This window comes from Stenella coeruleoalba, assembly GCF_951394435.1.
Source record: "Stenella coeruleoalba genome assembly, chromosome: 15".
Classification (NCBI taxonomy): domain Eukaryota; kingdom Metazoa; phylum Chordata; class Mammalia; order Artiodactyla; family Delphinidae; genus Stenella; species Stenella coeruleoalba.
In genome coordinates this window covers 77,857,299-77,875,729 of record NC_137161.1, presented here as the reverse complement: position 1 = coordinate 77,875,729, position 18,431 = coordinate 77,857,299, and the positions used below count along the sequence as shown (strand labels likewise).

Below are 18,431 nucleotides of genomic sequence, written 5' to 3'. Positions count from 1 at the left end.
TCTTGGAGGACAGAGGCAGCTGAAGTGGAGGACCATGGGGAGGCCGGCTTGCATTCCCAGTAAGAAAAGCTCTAAAGCCAAACGGGCTACAGAGACCAACGGGCTGTCTTGAGAGGTGGTGAGACGTCAGTTGTCTGAGGGGCTGAGCCCCAGGCAGGTGGGCTGCAGCGGTGATGCTGCCTCAATGGAGAGGATAGATTAAGCCACCTCCAAGGTTCTGTGGAGCGCTGGTCTCTGATTCCTTGAAACACTGGTTCTTACACATTGACGCCAAGCAACAAGCTTTGGCTGAAGAGTCTCCATGCATCTTCCCAGGAGCCCAGCTCCCACCAGGTGGCCAGTGACGAGATGATGGTTTATGATGGAAGACATTGACTCAGCCTGAAATTCCCAGTGCATCTGTTGGAGCCAAACCTGCTCCCTGGTCTCAACTCCCTGGTCTCAGCTCCCCGACATGCCATGCTGGGACCTCAGGAATCTTCACAGATACTTGACACGTCTGAGCACAGGGACTGTCCAGATCGGGGGAGCCAGGGAGGTGTCCTGACACATCACCATCGGGTGGGAGCTCCTATCTGCATCCGTCTCGCCTTCTCCACTCACCTGCTGGCTGGGTGATGGTCCCGCAAGGCTGTCCTGCGCTCCCTTCCTTGTTTCCCAGACACCACAAGGACCCCTTTACATAGTCAGGGCTCAGCAGAAGTTGGCTTTATGTGGAGTCTCTTTGTGCAGAAGACCGGGGTCTCTGGGAGGTGGGAGCTAGCTTTGTGGGCCGGACCCCATCTGGGACTGGCCCTGTTTTCTGTGGGGTCACAATGTGCCCTGTGTCAGCCAGACCCTGCTGAGGTCCCCTGTTGCCTGGCCACAGAACAAGTGCAGCCCTTTGCAATTAGAGCCTGGTCAGCCGGGCTATGAAATGAGCGCAGAGCCTTCACACACACCTGACAGGCCTTGCAGACAGGACTGAGAACAGGTTTCCAGCATGTTCCAGTTGCTATTTGCAACCCGTTATTCCTTTGTTCCAGCAGGGCCCCTGAATGCCCATTCTGAATTTCAGCGCCTGGAAACCCACGCGTGTTTCTCACCGAGCGCAGCCTGCTCGGTCTACAACGAGGGAGGTTCAGCCACATCTTCCTCTGCAGCGTGTCACAGTGAGGAGATGGAAGGGCCAGGGTTTGACCCACTTTTGGGGACCACCCGCCCCTGCCTCTGTCAGCCCCGCCGATGCGTTCCTGCAGCAGAGCACAGGAGCCTTGAACAATATACAGCGAGTGGCAGACGCGCTCTGGGGCGAGCGTGGTGGCCTCCCGCCTTCCTGGGCTCTTCTTCTTCCCCAAGGACAACCAGGAGGAGGGTGTGCGTCAGGCTTTCTTCTCTTAGCCAGCCGTGGCTTTTTCAGCTGGGTCTTCTCCTGGATCTTCAATAGGTCTTTCGTGTTACCTACATTTCATTTCTACTATCTTTTAACAACTGGAAGCTGCCATTTCAAGTTTTAGTTAGGAAAAAAAAACCTGCGTCACGTTCTGTGATTTGAAGGGCAACCCCGAAGAATGTCTTTTTTCTGTTAAGATGGAAAAAAATCTGCTGATGTCTTGGGTGGCCAGGAGAATTGGACAGCGTGGGCAACAGTGTTTGCAAATTCTAGGGTGGCACGCACAGACGGGACTGTAAAAAGGGGCTGGGTAGGGCAAAAGGAATCGCTAAGGTCTGGATAAAGCCCCTGTGACCCAGGCGAAAGCGGCTGGATCACTCGGTCATCACAAATCGTTAAGTGCCTTTAATGTACAAAGGCGCTGCTTCAGGTGCCGGAGACACACCTTAAATAACTGGACAGTTAGAACTTCCATGGGGGCTGGATAAATAAAGTAGTGAGTCAGACGGTGGTGTGGCTGCAGAGCCACTAAAAAAGGCGGATCTGCGATCTAAGGCAGAGCAGGGAGTGGCTGCCAGGGGTTGCGCGGTAGGGGAACGGGGAGCAACTGGTAAAAGGGTGCAGACTTTCAGTCTGAGATGATGCAAAGTTCTGGAAGTGGATGGTGATGGTGGTGAAGGGTGCAGAACAATGGGAATGTGAGCATTTAACACCACTGAGATATACACTTAGAAATGGTTCAAACGGTGTACTTGGTGTTATGTACATGTGTCCACACACACACAAAAAAGAGCAGGAAAGCTCCCTGTGAGACCTGTAGAAGCTGGAAGAGCGGGCGTGTTGCTGTCCCAAAGCCCTGAGGTGGGTACATGCTGGGTACATGCTGGGAGTGGGCCACCAGAGTGGCCACGTGGTGGGGGAGGGGGAATGACAGGTGGTGACGTCAGACGTCATGGGGGAGGGATGATGCCTGTGGCCCCTGTAAGGACTGGGTGGGGCCGAGAGACCAGTGACGAGGCTAGTCGTCGTCTCCAAGGAGGCTGGTGAGAGCTAATGGTGACTTGGGCCAGGCCGGCAGTGGTGGGCATGCCTCCATTTACGGCCAGGAAATAATAGTCAACAAATCGGGGCTGGTGAGGTCACTGAGAAACACAAGGCCAAGGCAGGGAACCGTTGCCTTCTGTGGCACGTTCTCATCAGCGGCACCAGGAGAGAGGTCAGTGGGCAGAAGGGGTGCCTTGCACTGGCAGAATTTACTCGCCTCTGAATCTGGCCCGGACCCAGGGCTTTGGTCCTTTCCTCCATGGAGACCTGTGCCTGGTGAGGGACTGTGGTGCTCCCTGGCCCTGCTCCGAAGGCCCAAGCACAAGCCCCAGAGAACTTCAGGACGGCTCTTCCTTCAGGATGGTCATCCTGGAGGAAGACAGGTGGCATCAAGAGGGTCGTGCCAGGGTAGGAACACCGTCTGTGGAAGGGCAGCGTCCTGCTGCGTGAACACATTCCCAAGTGCAGGGCGTATACGAGGTGCTGGCTGGTGGTTCCCTTTCTTCCTTGGGAGGGACTGAGATGGAAAAAGGCCCACGTGGGCGTCCTGGTTTTTGCCACCTATCCAAGATGAGGCTGGAACAACTCACTGGTCCTCAAATCACGCCAGGTTCCTTATCTGTGAGAGAGGTTTGAAGATACCTGTCCTGCAGGGTCATTTAGGATTTAAGGAGGTGTGGAACAAACGTGCAAGTGCTCAAGACCCTGCCTCAGCACGTGTGGCCACTGGATGAAGTGCGCTGGCCCGGGGACTGAGTGGATGTCCAAGGCAGCATTCCTGTCCAGGCAGTGCTTGGTCTTGCAGTGGGCTCTGGGTCTCTGCCTGACTTCGGATCTCCCCATTGCTCATGGTCTCCACCCCAACCCTTACCAGCAGCACAGTCAAGTCTCGCGCAGCGGCCCACGAACCCAGCCCAGGTCCCCCGGGCGGGCCAAAGCCCCCTGTCCCAGCGCACGCTCACCCTCACCTGCCCATCACCTCCCCAGCGAATGATCTCATCCACTGAGGTGCTGAGATGCTTCCCTTCCTGGTCTATCTCTGCTGGTGAGACACCTGCTCCTGGGAGACAGCTGAGTCTATCTCATCCAGATCCCCCATGCCTTGAACAGGAAAGAGGGTCTGTGCGTCATCTGTGTTAACTGAATGAACATGGAGTGTAATTAATGATTGCCGTTTCATAGACGGGAACACTGACGCTCAGTTAGGTTAAGGCAGTTATGACCTTGGGACCACTGTGCTGTGTGGTCTCTAAGGTGGGGGGCAGCCCGGGCGCAGGTGTGGCCTGTGGTATATTCCCTATGACTCAGCTCTTCCCCTGGAAGCTATCCACTGTCTTAAACATGGGTAACCGGAGACACAGACGAGAGAATTGGTAACAGCCCGTCCTTGGTAACAAACACCTGGCTGCAACCCAGATTCCCATCACTGGATGAGGAGGAAAATGATGACAGAAGAATATTACCCAACAGTCAAAATGAACACTCCACAGGGACTTGCAAAACTCCGAATGAGTCTCAGCAATATAACAGCAGATGGAAAAATAAGTCCCCAACTGTTATGTCCAGCATGGTATTCTTTTTACAGTTAAAAGCAGCTATGACGAAACAACAACAACAACGACAACAAAACCCAACACCTTTAAGACTCCACGGAGTTGCAATGTTACTACATAGAAAGGAAGCCAGGGAATAGAACACATTACCTGGGGTTTGGGGACGGGCGGGGAAGACCTCTGGTTACATGGAGGGTATCGTCTCCATCCTACTTTTGCTCTGGCTTTGCATGTGCTGATTACACTACTGACATTAGCTAGTTAGTTAAATGCATAAAGGTGAGCCGTGCAAAGACACACGATGGGTGAGGGTTACGAACCTGAGCTGAGGTCACCGGTGCAAGGATGAGGGGCTGCAGGTGATTGGGACTGGGGTCTGGCAGAAGGGACACAGCCACAGAACAGGAGGCAGGGTAGGCTGCTAGGCTGTAAAAAGGTGCAGGAAACGCTGCAGTTCAAGGGCTACCCAGAGGAGGTGGCCTGAGAAGGGTCCAGGAGCCAGAGTCAGCCTAGAGTCCTAGATGAACGGACAGGACTGGTCCCAGGGCGACAACTCACTCCCATTTGGGTCACTGTATTTGGTCTTGGCTGGTCAGTGATTTGGGGGCTCACTTGGGCTCAAGAGATGTATATTCGATCCCCAACTTGGTCCCCACAGTCCAGTCTCTATTTAATAGTCTGATGGTGCTGTGTGTAAAGGGCTAATGCTCTGGGTCTCCGTTACAGCACCAGCCCCGATGGTCTTATTTTTTTCGTTTAAAAACTTAAAAAATAATTTAAATTTTATATTGGAGTATAGTTGATTTACAACGTTGTGTTAGTTTCAGGTGTACAACAAAGTGATTCAATGATACATCTATATATGTATATATTCTTTTTTTTTTACATCTTCCATTATAGGTTATTACAAGATATGGAGTATAGTTCTCTGTGCTCCACAGCAGATCCTTGTTGGTTTTATATATATAAGTGTGTATATGTTAATTGCACACTCCTAATTGATCCCTCCCCATTACCTTTCCCCTTTGGTAAGCCCTGGTGGCCTTAGACATTTATGCAGCCCCTGAGCCTGTGTCCTCTCTCATAAACAGGGGGATAACCCCACCGATCACGGGGCCAGGGTTCGAGGTCGGCATCCCTCTGTAGATAAAAGCACGAACGGCTGATCCAGCAGCACTGGTTTCTTTCTCTCCTTTCAGTTCGGATAATGGCCCTCATGTTCCCCTGGTTTTCTCTGGAACTGGAAGCTTATTCAACCTCCCCTGTTCCTCATACTGCAGCTGAGGAGACACACACAGACACACACACAGACACACACACACAGAGACACACACAGAGACACACACACACACACACACACACACACACACACTCACACACACACACACACACACACACACACACACACACACCCTCCAAGGATGTTCGGTCAGCAGGCTGAAAACAATAATCAAAAGACCCGACCCTAAAGCAATCTGTGGTCCTCGTCCCCCCAGCCCCGCCCCACCAAGCTCCTGACACTATTAATTGGGAACCAACGGTCCCCAGAAGATTCGCCATTATAAGACTTTGGACCCACACTGAGTTACTGCCTGGATGGAGCTGCCATCCTGTTGCCTGGCAACTCTGAGATGCCTCAGCTCCCAGGTCACTCTGTGCCTCTCTCACCTCCTGTGGCCCCTCCAATTCTGTACCGTCTGCTGCTGGCTCGGGGGCAGGGTGTCCTGGGTGGGCCCCTTGGCCGACTCCATCCTTAGATGGCCCCCCATCAGCACTGACCTCCAGCTTGGAAATCCCCCAGGGCCTGGATCTTGTCCCTCCACCCCTCTCGGGAGCAGCTCAACCCTCCGTCTCCCTCGTCTCCCCATGCCCACGCTCTGCACTCCAACCTGCATTTCCAAGTTCCTAAGACTTAGGCCGCCCTCTCAAAACATCTCTGCCTTTCCATCCATCTCATCCCCTTTCTCTGGCCTCAGAAAAACGGTACCACTGTGGCAACCTATCTTTAAGCCTCTGTTCCCACTGGCGCCTCTTCCTCAGGAATCTCATACTTGGCTTCCTTGTCTTGGTGACAAACAGGCTCAAGTTTCCTCCGTCCTAAAAAAAGGCTCCCTCGTGCCCATCACCTTCTTCCCTCCGCCACCACCAGTCCTCCAGCCACTGCCGCTGGCCTGACTCAACCCTCCAATGGATCCTCCTCAGCTCACCAGTGACCTCCACCAGCCAAAGCTGATGGCCTCTTCCCTCACACCCTCCTGTCCTTGGACCTTTCATGGTGGGCCAAGGCCTCAGCCTGGACACTTATACCGACCACAGCAGGGTCTTCCAGTATCGACACTCTCCTTTTGCTTCCTGCAGTGTCTTCTCTTCCAAGCCTCCCCAGTGCTCTTCTCTCATTACACCCTCTCTGCCAATTCTCTCCCTCCCAGGGTCCCAGCCCCTGTGGCCCAGGCTTTCTCCCCAAGCCTCAGACTCGCACTTCTCTGCCTATGCCGGCTGGACTGGTCTCAGACTCATGTCTCACATCTGCCCACTAAGACAGGAAGTGTTGATGCCCATTTCACAGATAAGGAAACTGAAGACAGTGACCCGCCAGACAACCAAGGCTGCTGCGCGTGCCCTCATCCTGATGGGACAAAACGGAATCACACACCAGTCGACTCTCAAAACCCACTGCTGTTCCCCTTGGGCGTGGTCGACAGCCGACCACCAGGGCAGAGCCAGGGCCTGGGGCTGCCCTGACCCTGGGGCCGAAGGCTGAGTCATCTGAGTACAGTTCTCATTTTCAATGGCTGTGGCTGCCTGTTATGGGCAGCCTGGCTGACACTCGATCTGTTTACTCTCGGATTCCGAACCCAGCAGAGCGAGGCCCTCACAGGGGCCTCTCCTGGGCATCCTGGGCAAGGAGCCCGGGCCGCTCAGAGCCCTGTGGACCTTAAGCCAGGAGGGGGAGGGGGAGACAGAGGGGGGAGAGGAGGAGGGCCCTTTCCAGGTAAACTCGTCCAGCAGATCCACGCTGAGATTTCAGATTTACAAACCAGATAAATTAGCAGAGGGAAGAGATTTGCGAGGGTTGGTTTAATTGGTGGAATCATTTACCACAAGTTCCCCATTAAAACTGCAATGGGCGGGGGGAGGGATCTTCCTGGAATCACTCAGACAGGAAGATGGAGCACAGGTACAGAATCAGGCTGGGAAGGCCACTGTGTGCTGCCTCCTTCGGTAAGGGGATCCCGGAGACCGAGCCTCCATTTGCATACCTCTGGGGAGGGGGAGCTCACTCCTTTGCGCAGCAATTCATTCCATCCTGGGGTAGCTTATTTCTAGAAACCTCTATCAAGGTGGCCTCTTTAATAACCGATACCCAGCTAGTCTTAATTCTGCCCTTCAGAGACGCAGGGATGTTTGCTCCAGCTGGGAAAATGGCAGGAAAGGAGCCCAGTAGGATCATCACCTCTTCGCACAGTGAGAACAGGGCTTACGGGCTAAAACGCTGCATAAACCTCAGCTGTTTGCTGAAAGCACTGGTTCTCAACCTTGGCTACACATTGCACTCACCTGGTGAACCCTGAAAAGTACCGAGGGGGCCTGCTGAGGGTGGGTGCACAGCTGAAGTTGGAAAACCAGAGTGGCCGGGGGCCAGCCTCCCTTGCCGGATGCCTGGGCCTTCCTGGCCGGGAGAGGTCGCTGGCAAGCTGCCTAACCAGGGGCTTGAGCGTGGCACATCCGCCACCAAGTGCTGGGGGGGGGGACCACCCTGGGCGGGGGCCTAGCTGCAAGGCAGTGTCCCTTTAAGGAGCCCCTGCTTGCTGCTCCTGGGGCTGCCTCATACCCGGCTCTGCTATCTCTATGCCTGCAGACCCCCCCGGCCGCTGTGGGCCTGGCACTTCTGGGCTCTCCGAGACAAGACTGAGAACACCTGTTACACCCCATGGAGCACACTGCTCCCTAAACCAGAAGCACCACTGCTCCCTGAATGTCAGGACCCAGGGCCGGGGGTTTAAGCTGGTTCCAATAGTACCCGTTCACCGCAATGCCAGCAGGGAGGTGATGGACGGGAACGACCTGTTGGTTTGCCTGGACTGTCCCAGTTTGGGCACCAACAATGCTTCGAAAATGGGCAGAATCACACAGAGGCGACAGAAGACAGGTGAGAGGGCAGGAGAGGGGAGTGGTGACCAGAAGGGGGTAGTGGGGAGACTTCCAGGATCCTGGGAACGTTCTCTATGGGTTTTTCCTGGGAGCTGGTTCCCCAGGTGTGGTCAGTCTGGGGGAATTCACAGAGCCACACGCATAAGATCTGTGCCCGCCCCACGTGGCTGCTACTTCACTACCAGAGAAGAAAAATCCCAGAGGGCAGGCTGGGTGGAGGCCAAAGGTTCAAGTTCTTGCCTTTCTACATGGCTCACATGCCAGGGTGTACCTCTAGGGTCCTCAGAACAAAGGTTTGAGGGGGCAGAGGCAGTGAGGGGGTGACCTGAAGATGGATGGGGAAAAGGACTCTAAGACATCCCTTTTGGGACTTCCCTGGAGGTCCAGTGGTTAAGACTCCACGCTTCCACTGCAGGGGACACAGGTTCGATCCCTGATCAGGGAACTAAGATCCCGCATGCCACGTGGTGTTGCCAAAAAAAAAAAAAAGTCCCCTTGGTGACACCCCCCCCCCCCTCACTGGGCCAGGGCCGAGCAGCTCCTCAATGGCACTCATCGCTTTAGGCGACAAATGTTTCTAATGAGGTCAACCTGGGCCTGGAGCACAGTTTCGTACAGGTAATTTTTTTTTTTTTTTTTTTTTACTCAAAGCCTTTCTCTGAACTATGGCATAATTTACCATAATGAAATGTGCAGATTTTAGGTGTACCGTCAGACGAATTCTGACAATTGTATACTCCCATTTAGCCACCACCCCAATCGAGAGGGAAAAACTGGGACATTGGGAATGACATCCACCCTACTATATATAAAATAGATAATAAGGGCCTACTGTATAGTACAGGAAACGCTACTCAATACTCAGTAATGGCCTATATGGGAAAAGAATCTAAAAAAAAAAAAAGAGTGGATATATGTATAACTGATTCACTTTGCTGTACACCTGAAACTAACACGACACTGTAAATCAACTATACTCCAATTAAAAAAAAAAGATATGGAACATTCCCATCACTGCAGAAAGCCTTCTGTCCCTTGCCTGTGGGTCCCTAAGACCACCCAGAGGCAACCCCTGTGCCAGTTTCTATCATCACAGATCATTTGCCGGCTTGTGTGCCTCACAGCCGTGAGGTCATACGGTGTGTACTATCTTGTGTCTGGCCTCTTTTGTTCAGTGTATTGTTTTTGAGATTCATCTGTTTTACTTTACGTCGTTTTGTAGCCACTTTTATTGCTGAATATATGTGTACGTTTATATATATTTATAATGTATTATAATATAGTTTAACTTATCCCTTCTCTTGTTGATGACATTTGGTTGTTTCCAGTTTTTGGCTATTATGAATAAAGCTGCTATAAACATCCTATTAAAAAAAAAAAGATTTCCTGGCTGGCTTCCTCTGCCCCAAATTCCCGTAATTCCACAAAAGCAGCTCAGGTTTGCCCCCAAGAACTCCCACCCAAGCGCGCCTGAGTCCCACCCTCTCCACGGGGTGGGTCCTAGAGCACCAGCAGTCAAGCATCTGCTGAGATGGGGAAGGACCCCGCTGACATGGGGCCAGGCAAAAACAAGCACACCAAGCATTACCATAGTTTGACTGCGGGAAGGGCTGTGGAACAAGGAAGCGTCTTATTTATTTATTTAAAAAGAAAAAAAAATTTTTTTTAACTTTTTGGCCGCACCCCGAGGCATGTGGGATCTTAGTTCCCCAACCAGGGATCGAACCTGCGCCCCCTGCATTGGAAGCTCTGAGTCTTAACCACTGGACTGCCGGGGAAGTCCCCAAGGAGGGTTTGTTTTTTTTTTTTGTTTTTTGTTTTTTTTTTAAAAACAGAGCAGCTGTGAGGGTTTCCTTTGGATGGGGTGTCTGGGAAGGGCTCAGAGAGGATGAGATCCAGGCAGGGGAAGCAGCAGACGCAGCGGACCCCAGAAGGAAAGACCCCTAACTCGCGGAAGAGAAATATTCTACGGCGCTCTGGTCCAATTGTGTACAGCCAGGGAAACATGGAATATCATCTATACTTTGTAATACATCGTTGAGTGGAAAAAGGCAAGCCCCAGAAAATACAGTCAGATGCCCTTGTCAGGTGTATACACAGGACAAAACTGTTTGTAAAAGTCAAGGGAAAGATAAGTGTGGGTGGACAGCAGTTACCATCATGTCATGGTCGCAGTGGGGGGTATTCTTATTCAAACAATAAACAAACGTAACTTGAAAGCTAGGATCGATAAGTATGTCACAGAACAAGGATCATGAGTAATTGCGTTCTGTGCACCTGAGGTCCATTAAAAAAAAGGAAAAAGAAGGCTTTGAAATGTTTGAGGGTCTGTGTCTTAAGCAGCTCACTTTGGCTGCATGGAGAGCAGTTCCCACATCTCACTGGCAATCTCGCTGTTCTATCTCTGCACCTGCCTCTCTGTATCTGCTTGAGTCCCATCTTCTCTTAGGTGGGGGGGAGCTGGCTTCATACTCCATTCACCGTGGACCACCGGGGGGCCGCCCAGGGGATGCAGGACCCAGAAACCGAAGCCCGTGAGCCTGCCCAATCAGACCCCTGGCCCCTGTGTCCCTCCAGCTGGGAGCCTGGGAGGACGGTCAGGAGCCCCAAGAGGAGGTCTGCTCAGCTGCTACCACCTTTACCAAGTCAGCAGTGTCAGCCGAGCCCCCCAAGATAGGGAGTCGGACACAGACGCACATGTGTTTCTGCAGGGGTTTCAGGGACAAGAAACCAAAGGGGGTGGATGGAGGATGGGAGGAGGACATCAAGGAAGAGCTTGGAAATGCCTTAACAGGGGGTTACAGCTCAAAGGTGTGCAAGATACTCAGGTGAAGAGAACCAGGGGTCAGACACGCTTTGCATATTCCATACCCAGGAACATTCTTCACTTGTACCAAGAAGCCCATGGCCCTCTCAGCCTCTTTTTCTTCCTAGCACTTTTGGGGCAGAATAGCAGAGACATATTTTTCTGTACCCAAGAAACAGGCCAGTAACAGCACGATGACAAATGGGCCTGGTACCTGGTCTCAGTGGAGGTGGGGCGGTGGGGGACACCAGGGTATGGAAGGGACTGAGGCTGCCTGGGGGCGGGGGCGGCGGCTCCTTTCCTACCAAAGAGGGGCAGCTGCCACTCAGCTCCGATGTACTGTTAAACGTGGGCCCTGGGTTGCAAGATTTTCCAATTTTTCCAGAAAAGCTGGAAATCCAGATTTTGGTGATCTCTCTCAATATTTAAATGTTGGTGTGCTTTTTAAATTTATTTTGGGCTGCATCAGGTCTTCGTTGCTGCGCGCAGGCTTTCTCTACTTGCAGTGAGCGGGAGCTACTCTTCGTTGCGGTGCGCAGGCTTCTCACTGTGGTGGCTTCTCTTGCTGCGGAGCACAGGCTCTAGGCACGCGGGCTTCAGTAGTTGTGCCACGTGGGCTCAGTAGTTGTGGCTCACGGGCTCTAGAGCACAGGCTCAGTAGTTGTGGCGCACGGGCTTAGCTGCTCCGCAGCATGTGGGATCTTCCCGGACCAGGGCTTGAACCGTGTCCCCTGCATTGGCAGGCGGATTCTTAACCACTGCGCCATGAGGGAAGTCCCTATTTTTTTTTTAAGTATAATTTCCACTTTATTTTCTTTCCAGGGGACAGTATGCTTCAGTCTTTAAGGACTTAGCTCCTTCCATGGGCTTTGGCGGAGGTTGTGGGGCAGCACCCGCAGGCCTAAATCGGGGTGGAGGTGTTCGGTCCTTCCGGGCTTCCCGAGAATGACTCCTGACTACCGTGCAGTGAACGGCACAACTCATGCAGTAATGCAGGTTCACACACAGCTTGGGAAGCACACAGGCACAGAAAACCCTCGCTTCGGAAATGTCCCTGACAGCTGCGGCCTCTACGATGTTCCGAATGACGAACTCCTTAATGGCCTCGTCCTCGGGCATGCGTCGGGCACAGCTGGTGCAGCGAACAGGCTGCATGAGGCCGCGGCCCTTTTTGGCACGACCGTTATTCCTTCTTTTCTTGGTCATCTTGGAAGCGAGGAGGAGAGAGCTAAATGTTGGTGTACTTTTCAAAAAACACACCGCGTGGGCCAAAGAACACATGTCTGGCCTACAGATTCCCCATTTTTCCCTTCCTAGTCCCCCTGAAGTTCTCAAATGTCTTGGGATTGAGGGGCAGTCAATTTCCTGGATGAAGGGGTGTCTGTGTGTGTGACCACTCATGGGATCGGTGCCTGGAGTAAGGTGGCGAGGTCCCGAGCTAACGGCCCCTGGGACCCCTTAGAGCTCACTGGGCTGCCTCTGAGGTGGGGTCAGGAGTAGGTTAAGCGACATGTAAACCAGGTGAAGCAGAAGATGGCCTGTGACCACCTGCCCGCTCTGGATGCTGACCTGGGCATCTCAGCTGCTCCCTGCTCCAACGGGGCTTCAGCACCTCCAGCTGGGCCTGTTCAGCCTCGACTCCTAGCAAGCTGGGTGACCCTGGGCATGCCCTGCGTCTCCCCGTGCTTTGGGCTGGTGCCTTGTCACCCCCAGAGTCAGAACACAGGGCCTACGTCGGAAGGACTGCGGCTCCAGCTTCGCCAAGCCGCTGCCCTGTCCACCGCAGTTCCACGGGCCCAGCGCTGCGCTAGCTGGGGATGCAGACGTGATGATGTGTTTACATAAGCGGGGTGGATGCAGGGAATAAGCAGAGAAGGGCAAGCGAGGGAGTGCTGGGGGTCTGGGGCTCAGGGAGGGCACCCTGGAGGTGGTGGCGCCGGAGCAGAAAGCTGAAGCAGAGCTAAGTGTGGGGGCGGCTAGGATGTCAGAAAGGAGCCCTGAGATCCCCAGACGGAGCCAATTCCTGCTGGCCAGGCCAGCCTAGGTTCAACCACACCCCACTACAGCGTACCCGACTGCTCTGACCAGGAGCCCACGGGGTGTACCCCCGGCATCTGCCTGCAAAGGGTGGCACATACAGCCAGGTGCGACCCCACTCCGCCCAACCCTAAGTCAGGACAGCCATTGTTGAAATGAACCTGGCATTCTCTCTACTGAGTCCAAACAAACCTAGAACAGTGCTATCCAGGAGAGCTTCCTGGAATGATGAAAATGGTCTACACCTGCGTTGTCCAGTTGGGTTAGCCATCAGCCACGTGTGGCTACTGAGTGCTATGAAATGAGACTAGTGTGGCTAAAGAATTGAATTCTTAAAAAAATCTGACTTGATTTTAATTAATATGAACTTAGCTAGAGTTCATATCAATTAAATGTGAACTAGAGGCTACCAACTTGGACAGTACAGTTCTAGAACTTTTCTACCCATCACTCATTCAAGAGCAAGCAGCCTCCACCTGAAACAATGTCCACATCGCCTCCGTGGCCTGCAGCTCCAGGTCATTCGGCTGCGGTTAACCCCCCAACACCTGAAACAATGTCCACGTCGCCTCTGGGGCCTGCAGCTCCAGGTCATTCGGCTGCGGTTAACCCCCCAAGCCACAGGCCCTGGGACCATTCCAGGTCCAGATTCCATCTGTCTCCATGATGTCCGGAACCTCACTGAGGTCCTCAGGAGTGAAGGACTAGCTGCTGGCATGAGGCAGGGTCTCGAGTTTACCACTACTTTCCCCCAGGAAAAGCCCCCCGGTTGTTCACTTAGCTCAGGGGGTAAAATGTTTAGCACTGACATTTAGCTCTTTTTTTTGTTTGTTTTTGGTTTTTTTTTTTGGTTACGCTGCACAGCTTGCAGGATCTTAGTTCCCAGACCAGGGATCGAACCTGGTGATAGCGCACAGTCCTAACCACTGGACCACCACGGAATTCCCGACACTTAGCTCTTTTAATGAGCTCAACCTTGAGCCAGGGAGAAAGGGCAGGAAAATTGCTATTGTGCCCACAAGTACCTGACCTACCTGCCTCTCTCTTCACCCTCCCGTTACCAAGATGGGCTCACTGAGGCTTTGGGACAGTCTTGTCAGGGCTTTTTCCACTGGTCCTCAATCTCAGCAGTCCAGGAGGGCTAGGGTGGCATGGGGGACACATAGGGCAACAACCGCCAGGGCTGCCAGAACAAAGCACTGGGGGCCTTAAGCAACAGAAGTTTATTTTCTCACAGTTCTGGAGGATGGAAGTAGAACGGAGTGCTGGCAGCGTTTCTGGAGAGGGCTCCCTCCTGGCTTGATGAAGGCTGCATCCTTGCCTGGCCTTCCTTCTGTGCACACGTGGGGAGAAAGCAAGCGAGCTCTCTGGTGCCTCTTCTCCTAAGGACACTAATCCTATTGGATCAGGGCCCCACCGTTATGACCTCTTTTAATTACTTCCTAAAGGCCCATCTCCAAATACATTCCCACTAGGGGTTAGGGCTTTAGCATATGAGTTTTGGGGGGACACAAACATTCAGTCCACAATACCCTTAAAGACACTGCCGGCTACTGAGAAGAGACTCGTGAAACAACTGGACAAATGACCAGAGATGATGGGAAAAGGGCTGCAATGAACATAAGCCCATGAGAAACGGTACAGAATGGTTCCCAAGCTGAAGGGAAGGGGCTCTGAGCTGAGCCACAGCCTAGCTCCCCAGGGCCTGTCTGCACCTGGGGGAATCAGCGTGACCGCCACGTGCCTTGGCAAGTCCTCTCCTTTATGGACTCAGTTCCAAATCCATGAAATAAAAGAGCTGAACTAAAGATGTCAGGCTGGGTCCAGCCCAGAGTGGCCGAGAACTAGATATTCAGTGTGCTAACATTCTCCACCAGGGAGGGCAGCGCTTACACCCAAATGGTGCCGTCCCAGACCTTAGGCTGGGGCAGGAGAGGGCTGGAAGGGACCGCTTTGTGGCCAGACTCCAGCCCTGCACCTACCTGCCCTGGGGCAAAGAACCCTCTGGTCGGTCTACTCTCCCTAGCTGTCCCAGGCTGGGGCAGGCTCAGTCAGCAGCAGAGCTATGCTTACTTCCTGGACAGGGGTCGTCAGCCCCTGCTGCCTCCAAAGTGTGCCTGGCCTGGGGGTCCAGCTATGGCTGAGACATGCCTGCAAGGGAAGCCCCGGCCCAAGCTGTCGCGTTGTCCTGCACTCCTGGCTGATGGTGACACCAACTTCCCAGAGTCAGGATGGGCCGAAAATCAACACAGGCACCCACTGTCAGCTCCTTATTACCCAACCTCTCCTGGGGGATGCGGTGTTTTCTTTTGCTGGGTTTGTACCTGTCATTACCTCTCTGAGCTGCCTGGAGCAGCTCAATGACAGTCTAGTGGCCCTGCCCCACAATGAGAAGGGCCAGGCCCCAAGGGCCTTCCATGGGCTCTGGGCCAAATATTTCACTTTTATTAAAATTCTCACTTGGCTGTGGCCTATATCCCAGGGCCACATCCAATTTGCCAAAGTCGTGGAGGGAGAGAAAGGGAGACAGTGCCGTTCAAGTAATCAGAACATAACGATGTTAAAAGGAATTTCTGATGAGCTGGCCAAGTCAGTGTTATCACCCCATTTTGCAGATGAAGAAACTGAGGACTGGAAAGGCTAACACTCCACCAAAGGCCGTGAGTTAAGTGGGCAGAACATGCTACATGTGACTGGTAAGCGGGTAGGCCTGGGCCTCTGTGATGATAGCATCCTCCACCTGCACAGGAGGGGGGTGAGCTTCTTGCTGCATCTTTGGCAGCGGCAAGAAGGCTCTTCCAGAGCTCTCTGAGGGCAACAGGGGCCAGAAGCTGCCTACCCACTGCCCTGGGGCGGGTGGGTATCTTTATGGGGTCTGGCACACTTTACCTCTGGGACAGCTGTGAAGCCCCAGGGAGGGCACTGCTCAGGCCCAGCTGCTCCCAGAGCCTGGAGCCTCTCCATCAGCTAAATCTGGCAGGAAGGTGGAAAGGCCTGGGCGTGCTGGGACCTGGGCCAGTTTCCAACATTTGTGGAGGTGAGAGAGCTCTGGACCTGTGAGGGGGCAGCCCCTGGAGGTGTGGACTCAGCTTCAAGGGCTGGGCACACTCGGGATGCTTGAATGTAGGTGTGGCTACCTGGGCCCCAGGGCCTTGCAGACAGATGTCTTCACCTGCACATGGAGGGGGAGAGCGGGGGAGCTGGCCACAGAGATGGGCAAATACCCTGATATGAGAGCAAATAAAATCAGGGCTTTAACTATGGTGGGCCGACTAGAGGCTGGGTGCTCTGGAGGTGAAAGGCTTAAGACCTGCCACAGCCCACTGGGGTCCTGTGAGCTGGCTGGGGGAAACAAGATGAACGGTGACAGAGGGCCCCGAACAAGCAGACAAGCAAATGCCTCAGGGCCGGCATGTATGTGCATAAACACACACCCCCAGAATGGAAGGGGACGTAGAGGGGTCCTTTACCTACCGGGCTGTCTGATGACACACTGGGTGGTGAGGTGGTGGGAAGCAGGCCCAGGACCCCCAGACAGGGCTGTCAATGGGAACCCCTTCCCGCAGCCACTACGTGAGGACTTTTCCAACACACGTGCTCTGACCCCGGGTTCTGCTTCTAGGCATTTGCCTGTAGGCATATTCTCACGCATGAAAAATAAGGCCCGTGCCCCAAGTTACACGTTATGGCATTAATTGTAAATACTGACAAAAAAGGTTGGGAACAAAGGTCCACCTGTGGAGTAAGTTTAAAGATATGATGGTCACCTGGTCCTTGGGAAACTGTGCAACAGTTAAAATGAAGGATGTGAATCACCACTAAGACGAACTTCAGCTGAAGAATACCACGGTGCAGAATGGGAATAGTGAGCAAGGTTTAACACCAATTTATGTTAAAAAAAAAAAGAGAGAGAGAGAGAAAATACTACATATGCGTATTTGCATACACACACACACACACACACACACACACACACACACACACACACACACACATATATATACACACGCACACACAGGAAATATCACTGAGATCCCCACTGATCTCCTTGTCCGTGGGGGCGGGAATTGGTTGGCTGAAGAACAAGGGTGGGAGGAAGCTTTTACTGGGCACCTTTGTGTAACTTTGGAATTCTAATAAATTGTGAATTTGCTATCTATCCAAACATTTAAAACGAAGGAAAAAAAAAACAGAGGCAAGGAGGCGATAGGGCCAAGGTGGACTGCCAAGGCAGGGGAGCCAGGTAAGAGTGGCATGCCAGCAAGGGCCACTGAGAGGGTGCAGGAAGGAGGGTGTCATGGCCAGGGTCATGGCGTTGGGGGCCAGACTATCCCGGGGATCAAACCCCAGCCCTGCTGTTCACTTGTGCTGTGACCCTGGCAGTCACAATCCTCTCCTCCTTCCTGCCCAGGACCCAGGCGACAGCCCAGACATAGCCTGATGCCACAAGAATGGAGGAGGATCAGAGGATGATGGGGCTCCCTGCCTCCCCCAGGCTGGGGTACAACCTCTCTTGCCCACCTGCAACCCTCTGTTTGGGAGGGGGCCTGACCCTGACCCACCTAAGAAGCCAGGTGACCTGTCATCTTAAAGCAGACCCTGGCACTCTGCATTCTCTCCAGCTAGAAGCTGCTTGGTCACCGCCCCCACTACCCAAGTAAGCCTAGGTCCTTCAGGGGTGGGTAAACAAAGAATGGGGAAGGTATCCCAAGATCTCCAGCCTCAATGTGAAGACAAACAGCCCACCTAAGCCTTCCTGAGACCTGGTCTGTGCTCACCCTCCTGCTTAGAGACCCCAGCACCAGACCCAGTCAGAGAGGCCCAAAGCACAGCCTGCAAGGGGGGAAATGAGCATCTCCCAGAGCCCCAGACCATCTGGGGACATCGAGGAGTTATGGAGAATGGCAGATGCTCAGGGAAGCCTAGCTGATGACAGCCAAGGCCTGATGAGCAACTCCTAGAGGCCAGGCATTGGATGCACAAGAGCACATGAGGCTCCAACAGGACTCCAGAGGCTCATCAGCACTTTCCAGATATGAAAACTGAGACTTACTGAAGTGAAATGACTCCAAATGGGGCATATGGACTGAATGTCTGTGTCCGCCACAAATTCATATGTTGAAGGCCTAACCCCCGATGGGATGGTATTTGGAGGTGGGGACTCTGGGAGGTGATTAGGTTTGGATAAGGTCATGAGGATGGGGCCCCGTGATGGGGCTAGTGCCCTAAGAGAGGAAGAGAGAGATATCGCTTGCTTTCTCTGTCCATGCACCTGCACCGAGAAAAGACCATGTGAGGGCACAGGGAGAAGGCGGCCATCTGCAAGCCAAGAAGAGAGCCCTCATCAGGAAGTGAATCTACTGGCGTCCTAATCTTGGATTACCAACTTCCAAAACTGAGAAATAAATTTCTGTTGTTTAAGCCACCCAGGCTGTGGTATTTTGTTATTGCAGCGCAAGCTGACTAA

At 53.2% G+C, this 18,431-nt stretch overlaps 2 protein-coding genes across 3 annotated transcripts in view; both read right to left on the bottom strand.

Moving 5' to 3' along the window:
- Positions 1-18,431, bottom strand: part of CASTOR2 (cytosolic arginine sensor for mTORC1 subunit 2) — a 58,995-nt gene that overhangs the window by 27,427 nt on the left and 13,137 nt on the right. The gene's annotated exons all lie outside the window — the stretch shown is intronic.
- Positions 11,735-12,212, bottom strand: LOC307197999 (small ribosomal subunit protein eS26-like; the record flags this gene model as incomplete). Its single annotated transcript, XM_079944588.1, has 1 exon — positions 11,735-12,212. Exon 1 carries the CDS (start codon positions 12,206-12,208, stop codon positions 11,735-11,737), a length of 474 nt encoding a protein of 157 aa, XP_079800714.1. The 5' UTR covers positions 12,209-12,212.